General features: G+C 41.3%; 1 protein-coding gene across 1 annotated transcript in view; it reads right to left on the minus strand.

Moving 5' to 3' along the window:
- LOC121283481 (coronin-6-like) overlaps positions 1-22,595 on the minus strand; it is a 304,125-nt gene that overhangs the window by 125,814 nt on the left and 155,716 nt on the right. Inside the window, exon 3 of the mRNA XM_041198102.1 lies at positions 8,427-8,549. Within this exon, the coding sequence (XP_041054036.1) occupies positions 8,427-8,549 (123 nt within the window). The remainder of the gene's footprint in view (positions 1-8,426; positions 8,550-22,595) is intronic.

The following is a 22,595-nucleotide window of genomic DNA, read 5'->3' on the forward strand; positions in this document are numbered from 1 at the left end:
ACCACCACTACTGCCGCCCCCACCCCCCCTCCACCTCCCCGCTTCAGGCTCAAACAGCTCTTAAAAATTTAAATGAAGCACTGTTCTCAAGATCAGCAAGCCCTCGCGGTTTTTGTGGTGCACACCTGCCAACCGCTTCCTGCACTCTCACATAGCGATCCTGCCCCCGAGTTAAAAATAATGGCAGTCAGTCTGTAACGGGGGAGGCTGTTTAACCGAGAGAGGTTGTCTCGCTTTCTAGCCTCCAAATCTCAGCAAGTACCAAATTTCATTTGCTCAGATTGTAGCTTTATTTTTGGTCTGCAGACTGGGGGAACAGAGAAAGTATATCAATGAGTCAGTGGCCAACTTTAAGGAGACACCAACATCATACAGGCATTTGTGAACAGGAATAACAGTGAGTTGATGCTGAAGCACACATTGTTACTGAATTTTGGGCCATTGATATTGTACAGCAGGGTGCAAACAGCCAGCACTGCCACCAAACCCAGTTAAGAATGAATGCAGACGTTAAATCCCGTTTCCTCCTTTAAGGTAGAAAATCTATTGAAGTGGCCTCTTTGATCAATTTGTCCATTCCGAAGGGGCAATAGTTCCTTTTGAAAACTGATTTACTGAACGGTACCTGCCCATCAGGCATGGACCAAGGTTAGGTTATTGTCTGCATGAGATTCGAGGGACAAAAGATTGAAAACCACCAAAATGAATGTGTCTGAGTTTATTTATTGCAGCAAGAAGCTTTTACAATTTTTCTTTGGGAATCAGTGAGTTGCACTGAAAGTAAAATGAGACACAACGACCCTGCCCAAATAAATTTCAATAAAATAGACCTAAAGATCCCGATGAAGAGATCAAAGTGACCACATCATAGCACTCAGCTCAGATTAACTGCATCCATCAGTCCAGTGAATTGAAACAAGTGCTAATCAGCTAGGCAAAGATAAATCAAACTCCTGATTGCTGATGGCAGTGATGGTTGAATGGAGTCGAACAATACCCCAAATTAACAGTCCTCAATAACCAATATACATTGGTGGCTGCATTCAGCCATTTGTGGGTTACAATAAAAAGCTTTGTTAAGATCTGCATACTGCCCTGTTCACTATAACATTCTAGGCCTCCTATCACATTTTCTTTAGTCCATGAAAAATATTTAATTTATTCATATGGTCTAAATAGCAAATTAACCTCCAGCTGGCCTGTGCAACATCTGCATTTAGGGAGGAATGAATGAATGAAAACCTTTCAAAACAACAAAATTCAACCCCACGCCAAAAATCAACACTCCCGATATCCCCTCGTGCTTTAAAACAAATGCTTCACCTCCAATCCCCCTCCTAAGTTCTTGAACATGTTGTTTTCAAATCCATGCCATTTTCCTCAGAACTCTATTTGAATGCCTCCAATCAGGTTTCACATCTGCTGAAGCAGCGCTAACCAAGGTCACCAGTGACATTCTCCGACTCTAATACTGACTGTGGATCCTGGCCTCTTGACAGATTTTGATACGGTCAACAATGCCACCCTACTCCATCTCAATCAGACTACCTTCACTTGCTTCCACTCTTACCTCATTGATCATGACCAGAGTATCTCCAGTCATGGTTTCTTACCCTGCCCCCATATCATTACCTCAAAGTCCCCCCCCCCCAACAATCTATCATTGACATCCCCCACACCTTCCTCATTCACATGCTGTCCCATGGTAACACCATCAGCAGACAAGATGACGATGATGGCTGGCATTTATATGGTGCCTTTTAGGACCACTGGCCGTCTCAAAGCAGTGACAGCCAATGAAAGGCAAGTTGAGCTTCCACATATACACAGATGCAAGTTGGACTTGGACACCACCTCCCTAGTCACCTCCACTGCTTCTGTGTTGTTGGGTATCCAGCCCTGGATAGGCGGCAATTTCCTCCAGTTAAACACTGGAAAGAGCAGAAGACCTCATCACAAACTCCTCATCTTCGCCATCACCATTCCCACCCTGGGCATTGTTTCAGACTTAACAAGACATCTAGCAAACTTGGGATCTTTACTTGATTCTGAACTGGGATTCTGACCTCTACTTCCATGTCTGTAACATCTTTGCTGCTGCCACCAGCCTCAGCCCATCTGCACTGAAATGACTCCCACGAAGATTATTCTCAACAATCAAAGTTGAACAAGTTCAGAAACAGGCTTTGCCTTTACTCTAATCCATTATTTCTATGTTGAGAATAAGATTTGGGGGGAAAAAAACTTCCATCTGCATAGCATCTTTCAGAGCACCTAAAAGCACTTCACAGACAATGAAGTGCTTTCGAAGTATTGTCACTATAATAATTCAGGAAACACGGCAGCCAATTTGCACACTGCAAGCTCTCGAAGGCAGCAATGAGATAATGATCAAACAATTTGCTTTAATGATGTTGCTATGTGGGATAAATATTGACCATGGCCTAAGTGAGAACTCCGCTGCTCATATTCATAACTGTGTTGTTGGATTTTTTTTTACATCTACTCATGGGAGCAAACAGAGCCTCAGCTTAACATTTTATCCAAAAAATTGCACCTCTGACAGTGTAGCACTCCCTCAAACTATACTATTGTGTCAGCCTAGATTTTGTGCTCAAGTCTCTGGAGCTGGGCTTGAACCCACAATTTTCTAGCTCAGAGCCTACAGCACACCCCACTAAGCAGTCCATGTCCAAATGCAGCAAGGCCTGGACAATATCCAGGCTTGGGCTGACAAGTGGCAAGTAACACTCACTCCACACAAATGCCAGGTGTTATGATCCCAGCTATGTTACCACTGGACAAGCCAGATCCCAGGGTTGTTCCCAGCTTGATAGGTTCTAACCTTCACTTTTTGTTTAGAAACATGGAGGGTGGCTACTGAACAGAGTCACAGGAGTCAGCTGATGAGCTTTTAACAGAAGAATAAAACATTTATTAGCCAAGAAAGGTGAACTATATTACAATACTCCTTCACTCAAAACTATACCTTTTCAGATGTATACAGATTCGTAAGGGTAGCACAAGTTACAAAAGCTACCTTATACTCTCATGTTCACAGTAAGTACACAATGTAAACCAATAGGCACATGTGGCCAGGCCACCTTACTCTGAAACCAGGTGACAGATGCCACCCCAGATAGATGCTGTGGATCTCTCAGCAACTCCCCCCAGATGCTTGCAACACCATGAGCCAATCCGTCTCACACGAGGGTTGCCAATCTCCACTCTCAAAGGACCCATTTTGGAATCTTCTCCCAAACGACAATTTCTCTTGGGATACCTTCCACAAGGGTCCACCTCCAGAGTTTCAAACTCTCCTTCCGGGGTTCCTCTCCTCTGATCACCACATGCATTCAAGCTTTCTTCCACGCACTCTCTCTCAGATACTCAACCATGCCCAGACAACACCACTGCTTCACATGCCCATAGTAAAGTGCGACAGACCTTCAGCTGCCTCCTTGGATCTTCAAGCTTCTCACATGCCTATTTTGCTCTAAATCTCCGTCTTGCAGCTTTCTCCCTTTAAGATTGGAATCTTCCTCTCTGCTCCTTACTTTCACTCCCAGTGAACAGGATCTTGTTCAGATTCCTATTCTTCTCCCTTGACTTCACCATCTTCCTGGTACCTTTCTCCTGTTCCATTCCCTGGTTTTGGGACCTTTTTTTTTCTATTCTTTGCAACCTGCTCCCTGCAGTTCCCTTTTCTGTGTCCAGTTTCTCCAGGCTCCAGGATTCAACTGAACTAAAAAACTGCCCGTCTCTCTGTGTGGGCCTCTTATTGTGAGGCAACAACCCTGTTTTCTATCTTGCGTTTGTTTTAACTTCCCTTCAAGAGCCATAAAACCTCATTAAATTCAGGTATCTTTTAAAGTGAAACCAAAACTCAAGTTCCCCCCTTTCTTAACACACAAATTCAAAAGCACAAATTAAAATTAAAGCTACAACCCAATCTGAACACCCACAAATACTAGTGTAACTTACTTAAACTATTTCCTATTCCCTAACACAAGCAAGGACATCTCCAATAGGAGGGAACCTAACCATTGCCCCATGACATTCAATGGCATTACCATCGCTGAATTCCCCACAATCAATACCCTGGAGGTTACCATTGACCAGAAACCAAACTGGACGAGCCGTATAAATACTGTGGCTACCAAAGCAAGTCAGAGGCTAGGAATCCTGCGGTGAGTATCTCACCTCCTGACTCCCCAAAGTCTGTCCACCATCAACAAGGCACAAATCAAAAGTGTAATGGAATATTCTTCACTTGCCTGGATGAGTGCAGCTCCTACAACCCTCAAGAAGCTTGACACCATCCAGGATAAAGCAGTCCGCTTGATTGGCACCCCATCCACAAACATTCACTCCCTCCACCACCGACACAGAGGCAGAAGTGTACACCATCAACAAGATGTACTGCAGGAATTCACCAAGGCTCCTTAGGCAGCACTTTCCAAACCCATGAACACTACCACCTAGGAGGACAAGGGCACCATCTGGAAGTTCCCCTCCAAGCCACTTACCATGCTGACCTGGAAATATATTGATGTTCCTTCACTGTCACTGTGTCAAAATCTGGAATTTCCTCCCTAACAATACTGTGGGCGTACCTACAACACAGGGACTGCAGCAGCCCAAGAAGGCAGCTCATCACCACCTTCTCAAGGGCAATTAGGGGTGGGCAATAGCCAGTGATGCCCATGTCCCATGAATGAATAAAAAAAAAAGCTGACACCTTGGAGTGGCAAACTGGTGACAGCTGTCACCAGAAAATAAGATTAAAATACCTGTTAATTTGAAAAAAGGGAGAACTTGCATTTAAATAGATTATTCATTCAGGAGTGGTAACTGAATTTCTTCAAATGCGACAGATCACAAGATGAATGATTTTAATATGTAGCAACCCAAGAGACCCATTAATGGAGCCATTTCATTTTCTCTAGTCTCCCCCTTCCAGCAAGTAAGACCTTGACTGACTTTATTTATTACCTTTCAATGAACAATAAGATGAGTGGGTCACCTCTACTGAAAGGAATATGCATGAATGAAAGGATTTATTTTAACACCTCTGAATTTACATAGGAGTTACATCAATCCTCATGACACACATTTAGGAGCACTCCAGGGAGTTAAAAGCAAAAAACTGCGGATGCTAGAAATCCAACACAAAAACAAAAATACCTGTAAAAACTCAGCAGGTCTGGCAGCATCTGCGGAGAGGAACACAGTTAACGTTTTGAGTCTGCATGACTCTTCAACAGAACTAAGGAAAAATAGAAAAGGGGATTTTCGTATCTCTCCCTTGCCTTGTTCACCTTCATCGCTTTCCATTTCTCTCCTGGTGTTTGACAAGGTGTTTACTAAAACCTGCTTCCACAGCTATATTTCCTTCCTCAGTGAATTGTTAATTAGCACATTCCTTTAGATAATATCACCACCTTCAACACCTCTTTGTCCTTTTGTCTGTGACATCTTTTGGTTATCTCCACTTATCACTGGCCCTCTATCCAGCTCTACCTGTCCCACTCCAGGGGGTTGCTTTGTCACTGATTTTTTATTATAAACAAATGCTAACAAATAAATGAGTCTCTAGGCAATCTATGCACTAAATCTTCCATAGCTTCACTCACTATTGCCTAGAAGTCACTTTGAAGCTTCATAAAATAAATGAACTCTTAAGCCATCCAGCTTCAAGTGTGCTATTCATAATTCAAATGTACCACACACAATTTATGAAATACAAAATTACAAAATAATAAATACATTAACAATTAAAGCAATCACACATCAGAAATTGAAATATCTTATGAACTTTATCTCAATCCTTAACATGTTACTCTCCAGAGACATTTTATATTTATTAGTCTTCATAATAAACATGCATTAAACTTCACAAGTAATGAGAAGTTTTATTTTCGCTAAATATTAGCAATCAATTTGTAGCGCATGATGAATTTAATTAGCATTCATACAAGCCAGAAAATATAAGTGCTGATGAATGAAATTTCATTGTTATACATCATCTCACATCTCACATCACATCACGTGATGGGAGGCTATTCATCCTAATGCTCATTGCAAGGTTTGGATGAAGACTACGCAATCTCTCTGATGTACTTCCAGAATAGTGACCCATCTTCCTATTACAGCATTTAGTATTTTCTTAAATAAGTAGTTCTCTGCCCTCAACCAATCTTTCTGACAACATGTCCTAACTCTTGATAAGCTTTTTCCAGGTGTCTGTTCTAAAAATTGCCTTGAACTAATGCACTCCATCATCCTGCCGGTGACATATCTGAAAGTACTGCACTGGATTAAGTCTCCCTATCCAATGAAGTTTCCATCATAATTTCCCTTTAGAGAAATCATTTTTCAAGATTGAACAGCCCTAGCTTAACCAATTGTTTCTCATAGTTCATTGCCCCGAGTCACAATCTGGATGTTGCTTGTATATCTGCAGTACCGATACATATACGAACTACCAACAGAGCACTTCAGACTTCACTTGCTCAGGAAGAGGCAAGTCTTTTTAAATAATCATTTCTAATTAGAAATAGTGGCGGTTGTATAGCAGGTTGGAATGCAAATTCACATGGGAGCAGGAATAGGTCATTTAGCCGCTCCAGCCTGTTTTGCAATTCAATGAGATCATGGCTGATCTGCAACCTAACCCCATATACCTGCCTTTGTCCCCGAGCACTTAACTTTGATTAACAAAAATCCATCAATCTCAGAGTTAAAATTAACAAATGGCCAAACATTAATTGCTGTTTGCAGAAGATTGTTCCAAATTTCTACCACCCTTTGCGTAAAAGTGCTTCGGAGTTTCACTCCTGAAAGATCTAGCTATCCAGCTCTAATTTTTACATTCTGCCTGTTGTCATAGGCACCCCAAATAGCGGAAAGGCTTTCTTTCTACCTCATCTGTTTCCCTCAATATCTTGAGAATGTCAAGAAGTTCACTCCTTAACCTTCCAAATTCCAGGAAATTCCATAATTTGTGTAATCTCGCCTCATAATTTACACGTTGGAGTCCAGGTCTCATTCCGGTAATCATTCCCTCCACAGTAAGCCCCCTTGTCTTGGCCATCGTACCAGAGGAGAGAGCAAAGGCTCGGCACCTCCTACTTAAAAGCTGAAAAAAGTAAATTAAAAAAGTGCGAAGCATTTGCCCGATGTTTTCAAACATATCTTGAGGCTCACTCAGATATCGCTTTGGCAAAGCTCAGGAAACATTTGAAAATGTGGCAAGAAAGGTTTTAGGCTGGTTTCACAATACATTTACAGCACTGTTAAGAAGTGCTTTTGCTCGTTAGTGATCGCACAAATGCATCAACTCGACAGCAGAACGAACCTTAGCAAACACAGCAAAGGAGGGAATCTCACCCGTTTCATTTCTGGGGAAGTTTGGGCCTTCACACTATGTTTAGTGTCAGAGTGAATTTGTACTGATGCTAAACTGGAGGCTATAAGCACAGAAGAATTGACTGGAAAGGTTAAAAGTTTACAATATATTCATCACATAAGGATCATGTTGTTGATCATCAAATTTTCCAAATCAGGAAGACTTGAGGAGCAGCCAAGTTCCTCATTGATGTGGTTCTCTATTTAGTCTTGTTTCAAGCTCTGCATCTTTTTGATGCAGTCCTGATTAAAACAGCCTTCACAGCACAGCTCCATAAATAGAGCACTGCCTCGTCTGCACTGTGACTGAAAGCCCCAGTCCTTATTATTTAGTCAGCAAAACTACACTGGAATGCCTGCAGTAACCCGACAAGCCTCAAAGCTCTCATCTAACTACCTGTCATGTTCAAGCATATGATGCATGGGGCTGTGTTCAGTCTGCACCTAAGCTCTGGATTCGCCATATTTCACAGGGTTTTCCAGTGAACCAACCCAGCATTTCTGCTTTATACAATTACATAGAAATTACCGCAAAGGAGGTGACAATTTGCCCATCATGCCTGAGTAAATGCTAGCTCCTCAACTGGATCCATACTCTAACCACATTTTCTTACCTTTTCCCTCTCTCTCTTCTCACGCTTCCTTTTCAAATATTTATTTTAAGTGATGTTACTGTCTTTGTTTCAATAATCACTTCAGGTAAATCAATGCATTTTCTCCTCACTATCCATGGAAAATTTTTCACACTGCCACCTCTGTTCTTTTAGTTACAATCCAAAGTCAATGCTTTTTTATTAATAATTCTCAATTTTTTTCACATTTCAAACCAAGCATACATTCTTTTTTTTAAAGAAAGGACATCACCTTGCTTTTTTTTTAATTCATGGGATTTACCGCCCGTCCCTAATTGCCCTCGAAAAAGGTGGTGGTTAGCAATTATAATAACTGCACAGTTATGGAATATCTACCTGTCACCAGGTTACTGAATGTCCATGCAATAACCGACCAGTCCTTACCATGACTGTACAGTCCTCAGAGCCGCTGGCAATGACGTTGTCATTGTGTGGACACCAGTCAATGTCGAGCACAGGCGCCGTGTGTCCGCACACCAAGGGATGATTTTTATCCACGCGCCCGGTCTGCAAAGGAACAGAGAAGCAACAAGTTTTATCTTGGTACCAAAGGAAAAATAAATGATTAAACTACCTCTTTCACAAGAAGGAGAATCTGGGGTTAGTTCACCTGGGAAGATTTATGACCCCCATTTCATTTCTGACAACTGTTTGCATTGCATATCACAGACTCGCTTCACTGATTAAACACCGGCACCTCTTCCCCTGGAGTGGAGGATGGAAGGAAAATGACTCCATGCCTTGAGCAGGGTGGAACTCAACTGCTCACTGCACTCCCCATTATTTCAACAAGAGAAACAAATTCATCCACAGCTCCTCTCCCTCTCATACAACCAAACTATGGCAGTATTCAATTCAACACAAAATATTCTGTTTTGAGAACACACCACAGTAGGATAAAACATATGGTCTGGCTTTACCTATTGAAAGATTACTGAAATGCAAGCCCAGGGTGTAAAGCATCACACCTCAAACAACACACCACTGACATGAATGTTTCCACTTAATCCTTATTTAGAAATGAGAAATGCAAACCATAAATCATATTCTCACCAATAATAATGAGACACCGGTCAAGTTCAGACAGGCAAACGCAGCTTCTGTAAAATAGCCAAATTGAAATTTTTCACATTGTGGACTGTAGTCGTGGGTTACTGTGGTAATCTGATGTGTAATATACCTTTAAGAAGAACGTTATTAAGGAAGATCACATGATCTTAGTATCCAATAGCAGAGTAGTGCGGGCTACCTCTATAGTTAGTAGTTGGAGTAGTGTAGAGACAGGGTTTGAAGAGTATGCACATGTTCAGTTGCTGCTGAGTACCTTTGTAAATAAACACAGAGCTTCTACCTATGAAGTATCTGCTGCTCAACTCTATCATTAGTACCAGATCTGTCACCACTTACAAGTGTGCGAACCGCATCCAACAAACTGGTGTTAAGGATCTAACAGTCACAGATTTAAAACCCTTTGGAATCTTGACGTCAGAGCTGATTTATTGCCTCAATCTGGCTGATACTGATTGGAAACCTCGTCACAATTTCTGACAGAGAAAATCTAACCAACCATCTGGTGATTTAACATCTTCCAACAAAGGGACTGAATAAGGCTGACTGAGATTCACAGTCTGCACTATTACTGTGAAGCCAAAATTGCTTTACTTGAACTGCAAATCAGATGTGAAGGCCCAAACTGAACCTGAGGTGAAACCAAGTGAGACTGCCTCCTCCAGGGACTCTCATTCCACCAGTTGTGCCATGTCAGATTGACCCTGACACCAGATTCGAGCTGCATTTACACTGTAACTGCAGCATCACTGTTGAGTAAAAACGCTAGTTGTACTGCAAATCCAACCATAAATCCTGAGAAACAGCATCTAATTCAATCAGTATAGCCTAACTGATGGTGATTACTATGAGGTTCCAGTTCAAAAAGAACATCAGTGACACTGGGGACATCAAAGTGAAAAAAAAACAATAAAATCCCAACAGAGGGAATCTCTTCATTCACAGCAATCCTACTACAGATCACCGAAATCATGGAGACAAAGCTTCAATCTCCATTCTCTAGTAAGTTTGGGCTGTTTGCCAATCAACTCCAGAGGTGTTCACCCCACAGCAATGTTACTCCTGAAAATAAGAAATATGAAGACACTGTAAGACATGGCCTGTGCACAATAACTGCTTAAATTCCTTTCTTTCAACAGACGGAGCTACATATGTATGGCACAATACAATAATAGGAAGTTCTATATAAGTAGTACATACAGATTTCCGGGGTTTTTTTTTAAAAAGAAAGGTTTCAAGATGCAAATTGAGATTATTTCGCTAATCATGAGATCATCCTCTTTGGTAGAAGGAACAGATGTGCAGAGTATTTCCTAAATGGTAACAGGTTAGAAAGTGCAGATTTACAAAAGGACCTGGGTGTCCTTGTCTATAAGTCAATGAAAGCTAACATGCAGGTGCAGCAGGTAATTAGGAAGGCTAATGGAATGTTAGCCTTTATCGCAAGAGGATTTGAGTACAGGAGTAGTGAAGTCTTGCTTCAATTGTATAGAAGCTTGGTTTAGACCACACCTGCAGTACAGTGTGCAGTCTTGGTCCCCTTACCTCAGAAAGGATATTATTGCCATAGAGGGAGTGCAAGGAAGGTTCACCAGACTTGTTCTGGGGATGGCGGGACTGTTTTATGAAGAGAGATTGGGCAAACTGGGCCTGTATTCTCTAGAGTTTCAAAGAATGAAAGGTGATCTCATTGAAACCTACAAAATACTTAAAGGAATAGACAAGGTATATGCAGGTAAGATGTTTCCCCTGGTTGGGGAGTCTAGAACAAGGGGACACAATTTCAAAATAAGGGGGAAGCCACTTGGGACCAAGATGAGGAGAAATTTCTTTACTCAGAGGGTTTTGAATATTTGAGATTCTGTACCCCAGAGGGCTGTGGAAGTTCAGTCATTGAGAATGTTTAAGGTAGAGAGTGATAGATTTCTGATCAACAATAATGTAAAGGATTATGGGGATAATGTGGGTAAAAGACTTTGAAGTGTTTGATCAGCCACATTTGAATTGAATGACAGAGCAGGCTCGATGAGCTAAATGGCCTCCTCCTGTTCCTATGATGCAGCAATGTTTTTCACATTAAATGTGTTGTTTTGCTCTGTCATTGCTTCCCTGTTTTCCACATATGTAATGGCTGTATCATTAGGATAAAGTGCTCAATGGAGGTGAGGAAGGGAAGAGAGAGAGAAATGCATGGGAACAAGAAAATCCAGGCAGGTCTTGACGAACTGAATCATCAGTATGAATAGTAGAGGCCTGGATGTGGGCCTATCATCCAACAATGAAAACAAAAGTCAAAACTAGCTGAATATGTGCCTTCTACTTCACACGTACTGTTGTCTCTCTTCTTGTTTCAAGTGGAAACAAAGAAAATACCCTATTTCCAAATGCATTACTAAGATGGAATCATTTGCTGCATAGTTTCTATGTCCCCAAACACAGATATTTCTTTTATGAGACAGGAGAACTGCATATTTAATTTCTTTTTAAATTTAAAAGTATTTTATTTGAAACAGAAACCTTTAAAATACCTATTCTTTAACGTGCAAGTACCAGTTTATGAGCATTAAACAATGGCATGAAATCATCACAATTCCACTAAACCCAATTAAGTATTATCAATGCACGTGATAAAACCATTAATATTAGTGTATTTCTTTTTATGTGCATAACTTGTTTATTCCAGACTCTGAGAAGACACTATCTATATCTCAATGCAGACAGCTCAGTCCTGACTGGTCCACTGTTAACTCCAAAAGAATATTCCACTTGTATCAGGCTATTAAACCGATCAGCTGATGTAACAGGGGTATTAAAGTATATGTAGAATAGTGTTTGGTCAGCAGATTTGAGCTATCCTACCAACTTCACCTCTGCATATTTACATTGGTACACAGAAACAGGAGTGTTGCCTTTCACTTTTTCAAGCCTGTTCTGCTATTCAATTAGATCATGGCTGATCTGGCCTCAATGTCATTTACCTGCCTTCGCTCCATATCCAAACTAGGATTGCATTCACTGAGATTTAGAAATGATTGGATTGACAGTTTCAAGATATTAAGGGGAACAGATAGGGTAGAGACAGAGAGAGAGAGAGAGAGAGAGAGAAAGGCTATTTCCACTGGTTGGGGAATCTAGGACTACGGGCAAATAGTCTAAAAATTAGAACCAGACCTTTTCCAGTGAAATTAGGAAACACTTTCATGCAAAGGGTACTAGAACGTTGGAGCTCTCCTAAAGTGGGAATTGATGCTAGATCAATTGTGAGCTTTGAATCTGAGACTGGTAGATTTTGAGCAAAAGATATTAAAGGATGTGGGACAAAGATGGGTATATCGAAACAGGTTGCAGATCAGCCATAAGCTTAACGAATGGCAGGTAGGCTCAAGGGCCTAAGATGTCTACTCCTGTTCCTATGTTGCTCAGTGTCAAACTTTGTTTCCTAACACACCTGTGAATTAAAAGCAATTTATTGTCATTATTTGTTTTTTTCCTGGAAAATGCACACTTCATTAAAAACTGCACTCATCAAATAATATTGCTGCACAAGGTCAGGAGGACAGCTCATGCATGGTCACAAAAACTAAAAGTAACGCCTTGCCAGTGGGTGAGAACCACATCTTCTGGTAGAGCTCTGTACACACTTTGGTTGTACGGTGGGATCCTTCACTTGGAACCAATGTGTAAGTTTGAAATAAAGCACCAACAGCATGTGCTTCAAGAAATCCATTACAACTCAAGATTAAAATTATTCTGGCATTTTTTTTAAACAATAAACCTTATGTGCTTGGCACAACAAAGTCTTAAAACTTTATCGGAAGCTTATTTTTCTTAGCATCATTATGAAATGTTCTGGCATCACAAGCTTCTCTCTGCTGACCTCTTTTCACAGGTTATTTCACATTTAATTTTCATATCAGCTGGAATATAAAAAAAAACAATTTGCGGTCATTTCTTGCTACTTTTCTTCCCTGAACTTTGCTCTGGTACCCAGGGCCCATCAGACTCCTGCTTGGATCTCAGCCCATCCAAGGCTCCTGATGAACTGGGTCAACGAAAGCTTGGTCACAGCTGTAAGCTGTACAATTCCATCAAACATCTTCACCAAGGCTCCTTCGACAGCACGTTCCAAACCCACGACCATTACCATCTAGAAGGACAAGAGCAGCAGATAGATGGGAACGCCACCATCTGGAAGTTCCCCTCCAAATCACTCACCATCCTGACTTGGAAATATATCGCTGTTCCTTCACTGTCGTTGGGTCAAAATCCTGGAACTCCCTCCCTAACAGCACTGTGGGTGTAGCTACACCACATGGACTGCAGCAGTTCAAGAAGGCAGCTCACCACCACCTTCTCAAGGGCAATAAATGCTGGCCCAGCCAGTGAAGCCCACATCCTGTGAATGAATTTTAAAAACATGCCTCATCTGGTGCTGTCCACCACAGCATATGAACAGAAACCAATCTCTGCACAAAAGCACTGTTTTTCACTGTGTAAACACCATTGTACTTGATTCCCAGTCATCCTCCACCTGCTGTCAGCTGTCCAAACCCCTTAGCCTGCAGCAGGTTCTGCCAATCAAGATAGGATTCATTCATATTTGTCCAACAATCCCGTGCACTGATGGAAAGGTTCCAACCCTCAAGCAAGGTGACAAATGCTACACAGGAAAATAAGGATGGATCTTTGAGGAAATGCCAATCTCCCTTTTCTCTGCATAGATCCTCACTGACCTGCTGTGTATTCCCAGGGCTTTGTTCTTGTTTCAAATTCAAATGTTTGTTTTAACTGCAATGGTCTGAATTTCCTTTGGAGTTGCCTCAGATGAATAGGTTCAAGCTGGCAAGTCCACTTTTGTTGCTTCCTCACCAAGGAAATTTACTCACGCTCACTTCTTTGTTACTTTGAAATAAAATGCCATGACGATCTTAATTAAATTAACTCTCATCATTGCTGAATATTTCCCCCTTTCAGCTTCTAAAAAAATAAACACTATAATGAACATTATCAAATAAAAGCTAGGATGAACTTCTCACTATTTCTGATATGTGGGCGGAGAAGTGGCAAATGGAATTCAACCCGGAAAAGTGTGAGGTAATGCATTTGGGAAGGGCAAACAAAGCAAGGGAATACTCAATAAATGGGGAGTTGAGAGCGGTTGAGGGAGTGAGGGAGCTTGGAGTGCATGTCCACAGGTCCTTGAAGGTGGCAGGGCAGGTGGACAAGCTGGTCCAGAAAGCATATGGAATACTTTCCTTCATTGGGTGAGACACTGAGAACAAAAGCAGGGGTGTAATGCTGGAACTGTATAAAACACTGGTTAGGCCACAGCTGGAATTTTGTGCACAGTTCTTCTCACCCCATTACAGGAAAGACATAAATGCTCTGGCCAGAGTGCAGAGAGTATTTACAAGAATTTTGCCAGGGCTTGAAAATTGCAGCTACAAGAAGAGATTGGATAGGCTAGGGTTGTTTTCCTTAGAACAGAGGAGGCTAAGGGGTGACCTAATTGAAGTGTACAAAATTATGAGGGGCCTAGTTAGGGTAGCCAGCAAAGACGTGTTTCCCCTAGCTGAAGAGTCAATTACCAATTAGGGGGCATAGATTTAAGGTGATTGATAAAAGGATTAGAGGGGAAATGAGGAAAACCTTTTTCACCCAGAGGGTAATGGATATCTGGAACTCACAGCCTAAGTTGGTGGTTGAGGCTGATATGCTCAACTTGGATCTGTACCTGAAGTGTGGTAACCTGCGAGGCTACAGACCAGGTGCTGGAAAGTGGGATTAAAATGAGCGGCTAGTTTCTTTTTTACCTTTTTGGCTGGTGTAGACATGATGGGTTGAATGGCCTCTTTCTCCACCATAACTTTTCCATGGGTCTATGAAAGATTATGGAGGTAGGGCCGATGTTTATTGGATATGGTTATGGAGTAAAGTTAACAAGACTACAGAGCAAGTGCCACTTCTCATCGAGCCCACGTTAATTTTGATAGAAATAAAGTATCAAAGGATCATTTCAAAAAGCTAAAATCTTACACCAAATAAACAGTTTATTCACATACACATTTCGATGAGAGTAGAAGCTAGCTATACTGGGATTAGTTGTACCTAATGGAAGGTTTGATTCATAGACCTTTTCCAAGATTTTTGCTTGTATTTTCTTACACACTTAGAGCTGGATTTTACCATCGGTGATCGAGGGTGGGGCCCACTTGCCAACGCGTAAAATGACTCGCGGGATGATGTCGGGCGAAACTCCCGACGTCACCCGGCCACATTTAAATTTTCAGGAAGGTGGGGGCGCAGCAAAATCAGCTGTGCGCCCGCTGACCCATCAATGGCCAATTGAGGCCATTGACAGAGCAATTAAAGTAATTAAAGGACCTGCCCGTCCAACCTTAAGGTCAGCGGGCAGGCCAGGATTCCCGGCGGGAATTAGAGAAAACATGAAACCTCATCCACCGGCGGGGTGAGGTTTCATGTAGGGTTTTTTAAATTGTAATAACGTTTTTTTTGGAAATTATGAACATGTCCCAACTCGGACATGAAAGGGAAATTTTATTTTTCTATTTTTAATATTTTTTAATGTATAGCCGATCTCCCTGAGGCTGCACTTAGCCTCAGGGAGATGAGTGCACTCTTTCGTGCGCATGTGTGAAAGAGCGCACTCTTGATTTTAGGGACTCCCCCCTCCCCCGCCCGCACAGGGAGCGCATAGCGCTTTCACGCGGATGTCACACTGGGCAGGCCTTAATTGGCCCGCCCACATAAAATGACGGCGTGCCTCCGATCGGGGGGGGGGCACCAACCGGAAGCACATCCGCCCATCAACTTCCCCTCCCGGCCGGGGTGGGGGAGGCGGGGGTGGGGGGGTGGGGGGGGATTCAGCCCATGGTCTTCTGAGGAATCTGCTTGACTAATACCACCCTGGAGTGAAGGGAATGGGTGCCAACCTGGGCATCACTGAGCAGCTTAAACAACACCAGCATTGGTGACCAATGTACCCTACAAGCTGCATGTGCGAGCAGCCATGCAACAAACTTTAAAGTGCTGTGCAGGCTGCTCATGAGTTGCCCACCCACACCCCCCCTTAGGATAATGCACATGCTCCATCACACAAAAAAAATTAATGGTACCACACACTGAATAAACAGGCCACACACAATAAAGAGAATGACAGAGATCATTGCTGGTGACCCCTGGGGTAAGCACTGCTATAGCACTCGTTATAGTTCCCTTTCCCTCCAAACATGTTACATGCAGCAAATAAATCAAACTCTAATGTTTGTTGAATCGGAAGCGTGTGCATGGAGGAGGCCAGGTTCAGCGCTGCCAAGCAGCCTGGAATGTATTGTAAAGTATGGAAATGGGGAATTGGAATAGGGGAAAATGAAATGGTAAATCAGGTGGTAATCACACTATTTTTTTATTTAACACTCTCTTATATAAGAAAATCCGAGATCAGATGACAGATGAATTACCGGGTGCGATAAGGGCTACCAGTGAATCTGTTGGTAGAGATGTACAAGGGTGTTATTTGGGGCCAGTACGTCTAGGGTCAGTATTTCCTGCATATAATCACAGCTGCTCTACTAGATCAACTATGATATTTAGCTCAATTAGTGACCGTAGATCATAATAGGTTATCAAATTGGTGGAAAATTAAAATGGTCACACGTTTAAAATGTACTGAGTAACCTGGTTGGAATGTATTATAGGGCACAATGGCAGGCAGCATAAGGATCTGACAATGTGATTGGTTGTTACTTTCTAATTTTGCAAGTTGCTTCCCAGCAATAGAAATTCAAATTTATCAACTATAAATTTTAATGGTTCAAACACTCTAAACAGCATTTCTGGTTGCATTACTGCTACGTTTCCAAGCAAGTAACAAATCTCTCAGGCTCTGCAAAACAGTTGGCCAAACTCTGCAAAGTAATGCAATGACTGCCGGGCAAGCAGAACGTCAGAGTTTCTATTTCCCAGGATTATCTGTCACAGTTCAGTCTGCTTTGAGGCAAGTTTGTTTGGACTTTAGTCGGGCTGCTAGATGACTGCTAGAAGAAATGAGGCAATCCATATCTTATCTGGATAAGGGAGGGACAGAGAGAGAGAGAGAGAAAAGTTGTGTCCTTGCTGAAGTTAAATTATGTCTTGTTCTTTGATCGTGATGTGGTCATTCAGTGAAGCCCAGGGACCGGCATATTTGCCCTCTTGGTTGGAGAACAATATGCAATTGCTAAAGGCATTACAACAGTTCTTTTGCAAACTGTGGGAAGAGGTTGCTGCATTTAATGACAGAGTCTTAAATACTCTTTAATGGCATAGCAACCTTCTATTATTAACATCTACATAAAAGGAAAAACTGTGTTTTGAGAGAGACTGTCCCTCCAATCTTCGATGAATTTTGCTCACAGGGTCCAGGGTCTGACTGTATTTTCCAGGCTTCTCAGTTTCATTGCTAACTGGACTACATCATGACTGGCTTATTCCAAGCCTTTGGACCAATTCCTGAGGCATTCAAAGCTAATCCTCCAAACCAATAGCTACTACAAGATTCTAGTTTCCTCTGCGTGATAGCAAGACTAGCACATTTTATTCTTATGGCAGCTATTTATAGCATGGTAACTTGCCCTATTAGTCAGCACAGCATTCGTTTGACATGTATATTTACAGAAAACCTTCCAAAACCATGGCTTTGATAACGTAATCAGAAATGCATAACTAGATGACAGGAAAATGAAACTGTGCAGTTTCACATGGTCACCCAGCATCAAAAATAAGGGAGACTGGAGTCACTGTTAATCTTCCAAAGCCTTTTATTTGAAGCAAGCATCAATTGCTTCTTTGGTTTTGGCTCTGCCCATTTCTGACACTTAAAATTGAATAACCTTGGAAGGTCATCAGACTGTAACTCAATCACATCAACTGGTGCATGAGTTAACCGATAGGAAAAGCTGGTGGACGAGCTCAGGCTGCTAATGGTCCTAAACTCCTTTATACTGGTAAAATGGGCATTAATAAATTCACACCAATTAACATTTGAGCTGGGCATTGAAATGCACAAACTAATCAAAGGATAGAGTAAACCCTTCACCCAGCTAGCTCAACCCTAGGAAATTATAAATCACTGGATTATCATGTTTAACTTTCCATGTGATATAAAAGTAAATCACCGCCTTATTACAACTCGGTTTTTTTAAAAAAAAAGTAATTTTGCCTTTTTAAAATTTAACTAAAAGTTTCCAATGGCGAGAATAGTGTCACCTCCATTATCAGTGGACTGTGTTATTCAATCAACGTTGTTCAAGGGTGGAATTCCTAACGTGTGGCTTTGTGAGATGGTATCTCAGTGCACTTCAGAGCGTCAGATCAAACTGTGTCGTATTTGCAGCTTGTGCGGCCAGTGGTAATCAATTCAACACCAAACGGAATCTGAATGGGCACTGCCTAAAGTATCAAAGATTTTTTAAAAATGAAAGAATTGCATTTACATTGTATTTACACTCTTCACAACAATCGGACATCTCAAAGTGCTTCTTTACAGCTCATAAAGTACTTTTTAAAATGTAGTCACTGTTGGAAACACCAGCAAAAATGCGCTCAGCAACTCCCACAAACAGCAACGTAATAAAGACCACATAATCTTTTTTAAATGATGATTGAGGAATAAATATTGGTCAGGACATCGGGGATAACTCCCCTGACCTTCTTCAAAATAGTGCCGTGGCATCTTATACATCCACCAAGCAGGCAGATGGGGCCTCGGTTTCACATCTCATCTGAAATACAGCATCTCCGACAGTGCAATGCTCCCTCAGTACTGCACTGGAATGTCCACCTTGATTTTTTTTGTGCTCACTCCTTGAAGCGGAACTTAAACCTGGAGCAGAATTTAAGCCAGGAGCCTCGTGATTCAGAGGTGAAAGTGCTATAATTGAGCACACCTGCATCCAGTGCATAAGGAGATGGGTGGTCACTTGATTTATGTTGTTTCTTTAATGTAAGTATGCCTTCTTGATATTCCTCATGAGGTTTATGATTAAAAATCATTTTACTAGCCTATAATCCAGACAATTGGAGTTCCACCTAATGTGGTGAAAGACTTAATTGTACTGATCACTGTCTTAAATGCTTCCCAAGAAATGGAATCAACTTGCAAGCTTCAGTTTGATGAGCACATTCAGATTCCAACTGGTAAACATTTGTGGTAATGAACTGATGCTATGCTGCTTCTGACTACCTCTCTTCAGTTTATATTTGATAACATCACAATATTAGCAATTCCACCATCAACACTGGCAAATTAATACATGTTGCTCCTTTAAATGTGAATCTTCCCCAAGACTAATGGGATTTCAGCTATTGAACACTGATTCCACTCTGCGTTCTCACTTAGAAACAATTTAGCCGACAGTCACTCTCTTTACCAACAGCCCTTAGTTTTTGCTCACCTTAAAACTTCTACATAATTCGAAATATAAATAGGAGCAGGCACCATTGAAATAGTTAGAAATTGCAACACAGAAACAGGTCATGAGGCCTAACCAATCTCTGTCATTGTTCACTCTCCATTGGAGCAATGCACTGTGGGGAAGCTACCCTGAAGAAGATTTTCACTGCTGCCAGACCTGATGAGTTTTTCCAGGTAATTCTGTTTTTGTTTTGGATTTCCAGCATCCGCAGTTTTTTGTTTTTATCTTCTTTTCAGATGTTCACTTTGGTGTAGACTCCAACCATCAGAAGGCTGAGTGTATCCGCCCTGTGGAATTCTTCTTGGCCACATTCAGTGGTTCTTACCCTAGTTACCCAGCAGGGGGATGCTTTCAGTGTGGATGGGTGAAACAAGGCTTGTTCCCTGCTTAGCCTGAACAGCCAATCAGAAATCATGTCATTGGATAGAGTACATTAAAAAGAAATTAATGTGTGACAGTACATGTTAACAACTTGAACAGCAAGGGAGATAGTGGATTAACACCAACTCCACTCTTAAGCACACCGTGCTGTTATAACAGAGCTTTGTCTCATTAGCTTTAATGTTTACCCGATGCCTCTGATGTTCGATCAGATTTAAATTGCAGGTGGTATTTAAGTGGGAAGATGTTCCCGTCTCAGAGAGCTAGTTAGCACATTGTGCTAATTAACTGACAAACTCATTTGACCTGGAATTGCAAATTTCCCTTATCTACCTGAGGAAAAATTGGTTGAATCCACTCTGAATTGGATGACTTGCGTCTACTTACTGTTGGTAAGTTACACTGCAGCTGTTTTTCAACGTGAAATAGTGTTTGATTCACTGGAACATCTCCTCACAGAAAAGAAATGCATTGAATGTTAAAATTGATCCGGCAAATGGAACTACTGAGAGCTACTCGGCAGTGTTGGGTTTTTTTTTGTTAAAACCAAAATAAAAAGCGTTAGACAACAAAGAAGGGGCGGAGGTGATCAAGTCTGCCTAGACCAATGTACAATCGGGGGAGAAAGGGTGCAGAATCCATAGAACATCAATTTTAACGAGAGAGCCAAAATTATAAACATTCTTGCTTTAGAATAATTAATCCAATACAAACGTTCTGCATAACAAATAATGATAGTACTTCATATTGCTGTTTGTACAGCAAGTTATCGTGGCTTAGCTTTGCAATTTTTTGCCTGCATGGCAGGATCCACCATTTTGAAGGAAAGTTGGTAACATAGTGGGAAACCGCTTCAAATCCTTGAAGCAGACTCCTGTAAATGGGGAGAGCTTTCCGCAAGGGTGGACCATAGAAAAGAAAGCACCTTCTAGATCGCAGGACAGAACTTAGAACAACCAACCCCGACAATCTGAAAGCCTTTCCTCTTACAGAAACAGCTGACAGACCACTGGTGGGGGGGGGAGAAGACATTAAAAAAAGTTATTTCGAAAGCTTCTGTCATCAGACCTGCAAAAGATTAATACAACATTTGTTCTCATTCTGCTTTAAACAATAATACTGGAAGGAACAACGTGTAACTGTCAACTTGCCATCACCAAGCATTACATAACAAATCAGTATCAAGATACCCCAGGATCCAACAATTTGTCCCATGGGTAACTGTGTTTTCTTTTTGCTTGGATGCAAAGCAGATCATCAGCCAAATGTTTTAATGACATAATACATATTCTAAGGAGTATGCAAGAGGGGGTGACTTGTATTCAAGTACAACAATTCTTGGAAGCCAAGTTAACATATCATGTTTCTTCAGCCAGATGTTGAATAACAGTGTCCATTATCATTGTGTAGTATTGAAGTTGCAACAGAAGAAAGCTATTTGTTTGTGACTAATACCCAAAGTTTGCCCTGTTTCTTTCATTTAGTTGACTGTATTTCACTGAAATTAAAGCTTTATTATTACGTTCAAAAAAATACAAGGACGGTTGGGACTTAAATCCTGGATTAGTCAATTTGTACTCGTTCAACATTGTTGATCATCCCAAAGACAATAGAAAGGAAAGCACCATTACTTTAACCATCATGCAAACCTTTGAGAATGTAAAATAAAAGATGAACACACTTTGCAAATATGTCAACCCCTGCTGCCTCAGCCTGACCAGGCCCTGATCTGTCCTGTGAGAAGTTCTCATGGTACAAATAATATTAAATCTGTGTAATTTTACACTGCATGACCTTATGATGTGGAATGAAAGTGGTGATGACAGGAAATGGTGGATGACTACAGACAAACAAATTAAACTGCAACCTTAAGTTCACACTGTCCTGTTAGAATATCGCCTCTCATACTTTGGATTCAGGGTCAAGTTCAATTCCAGAGAGATGCGATGTAAGAAATCGTTTTCTGTGTGACTCGTGATGGAATCTGTTTTGGAGATCACTACTCACTACTACTACTACTACTACTACTGGTTCAATGGTGCATATTTGGCATTAAAACACAAATCTTCTTCTAAGTCACCTTAATATCAATGAAGGTAACTATTAGGTTGATGCAATAGATTGGGGTCCAACTACATTTTAAAAAAACATGTGATACTGAGGCCTGTTGTACCAAGTCCAAGTGGAATGGGTACAAGGGGTATGTGTGTACGTGACAATAATTGTGGCAAGAATGGCAAAACTGAATGTACAGACATTACCACAAATTTCAGGTCGCCAAACATCATCAGTGAACTAGAAAAAGGGCTGCCTCAGTTTCCTCATCAGCAAATCCAAGTATTTTAACATGTATCAAATGATTCTATCCACTTCATTAAAAAAAAGTCTATTTCGGCTTACTCTGCACCTTAAACAGCTGAAACCATTTTTCCTTTATGAAGCAATAAGAATCAATTACCTTTTTTTTACAATAATTTGTTACAAGTCATCCAGTAGTAACTCAGAGTTGGATTTTCAAATGGTGCATGATAATTACCCTAATTCAAATTGATTACTCATTACCAGGGCAGTGGAAAGGGAACGAGAAGAAAGGCAGGAACAGAAAATGCTTAGTGCGGAGTCAGAACCT

The sequence above is a fragment of the Carcharodon carcharias genome, chromosome 10 (genome assembly GCF_017639515.1).
Source record: "Carcharodon carcharias isolate sCarCar2 chromosome 10, sCarCar2.pri, whole genome shotgun sequence".
NCBI lineage: Eukaryota > Metazoa > Chordata > Chondrichthyes > Lamniformes > Lamnidae > Carcharodon > Carcharodon carcharias.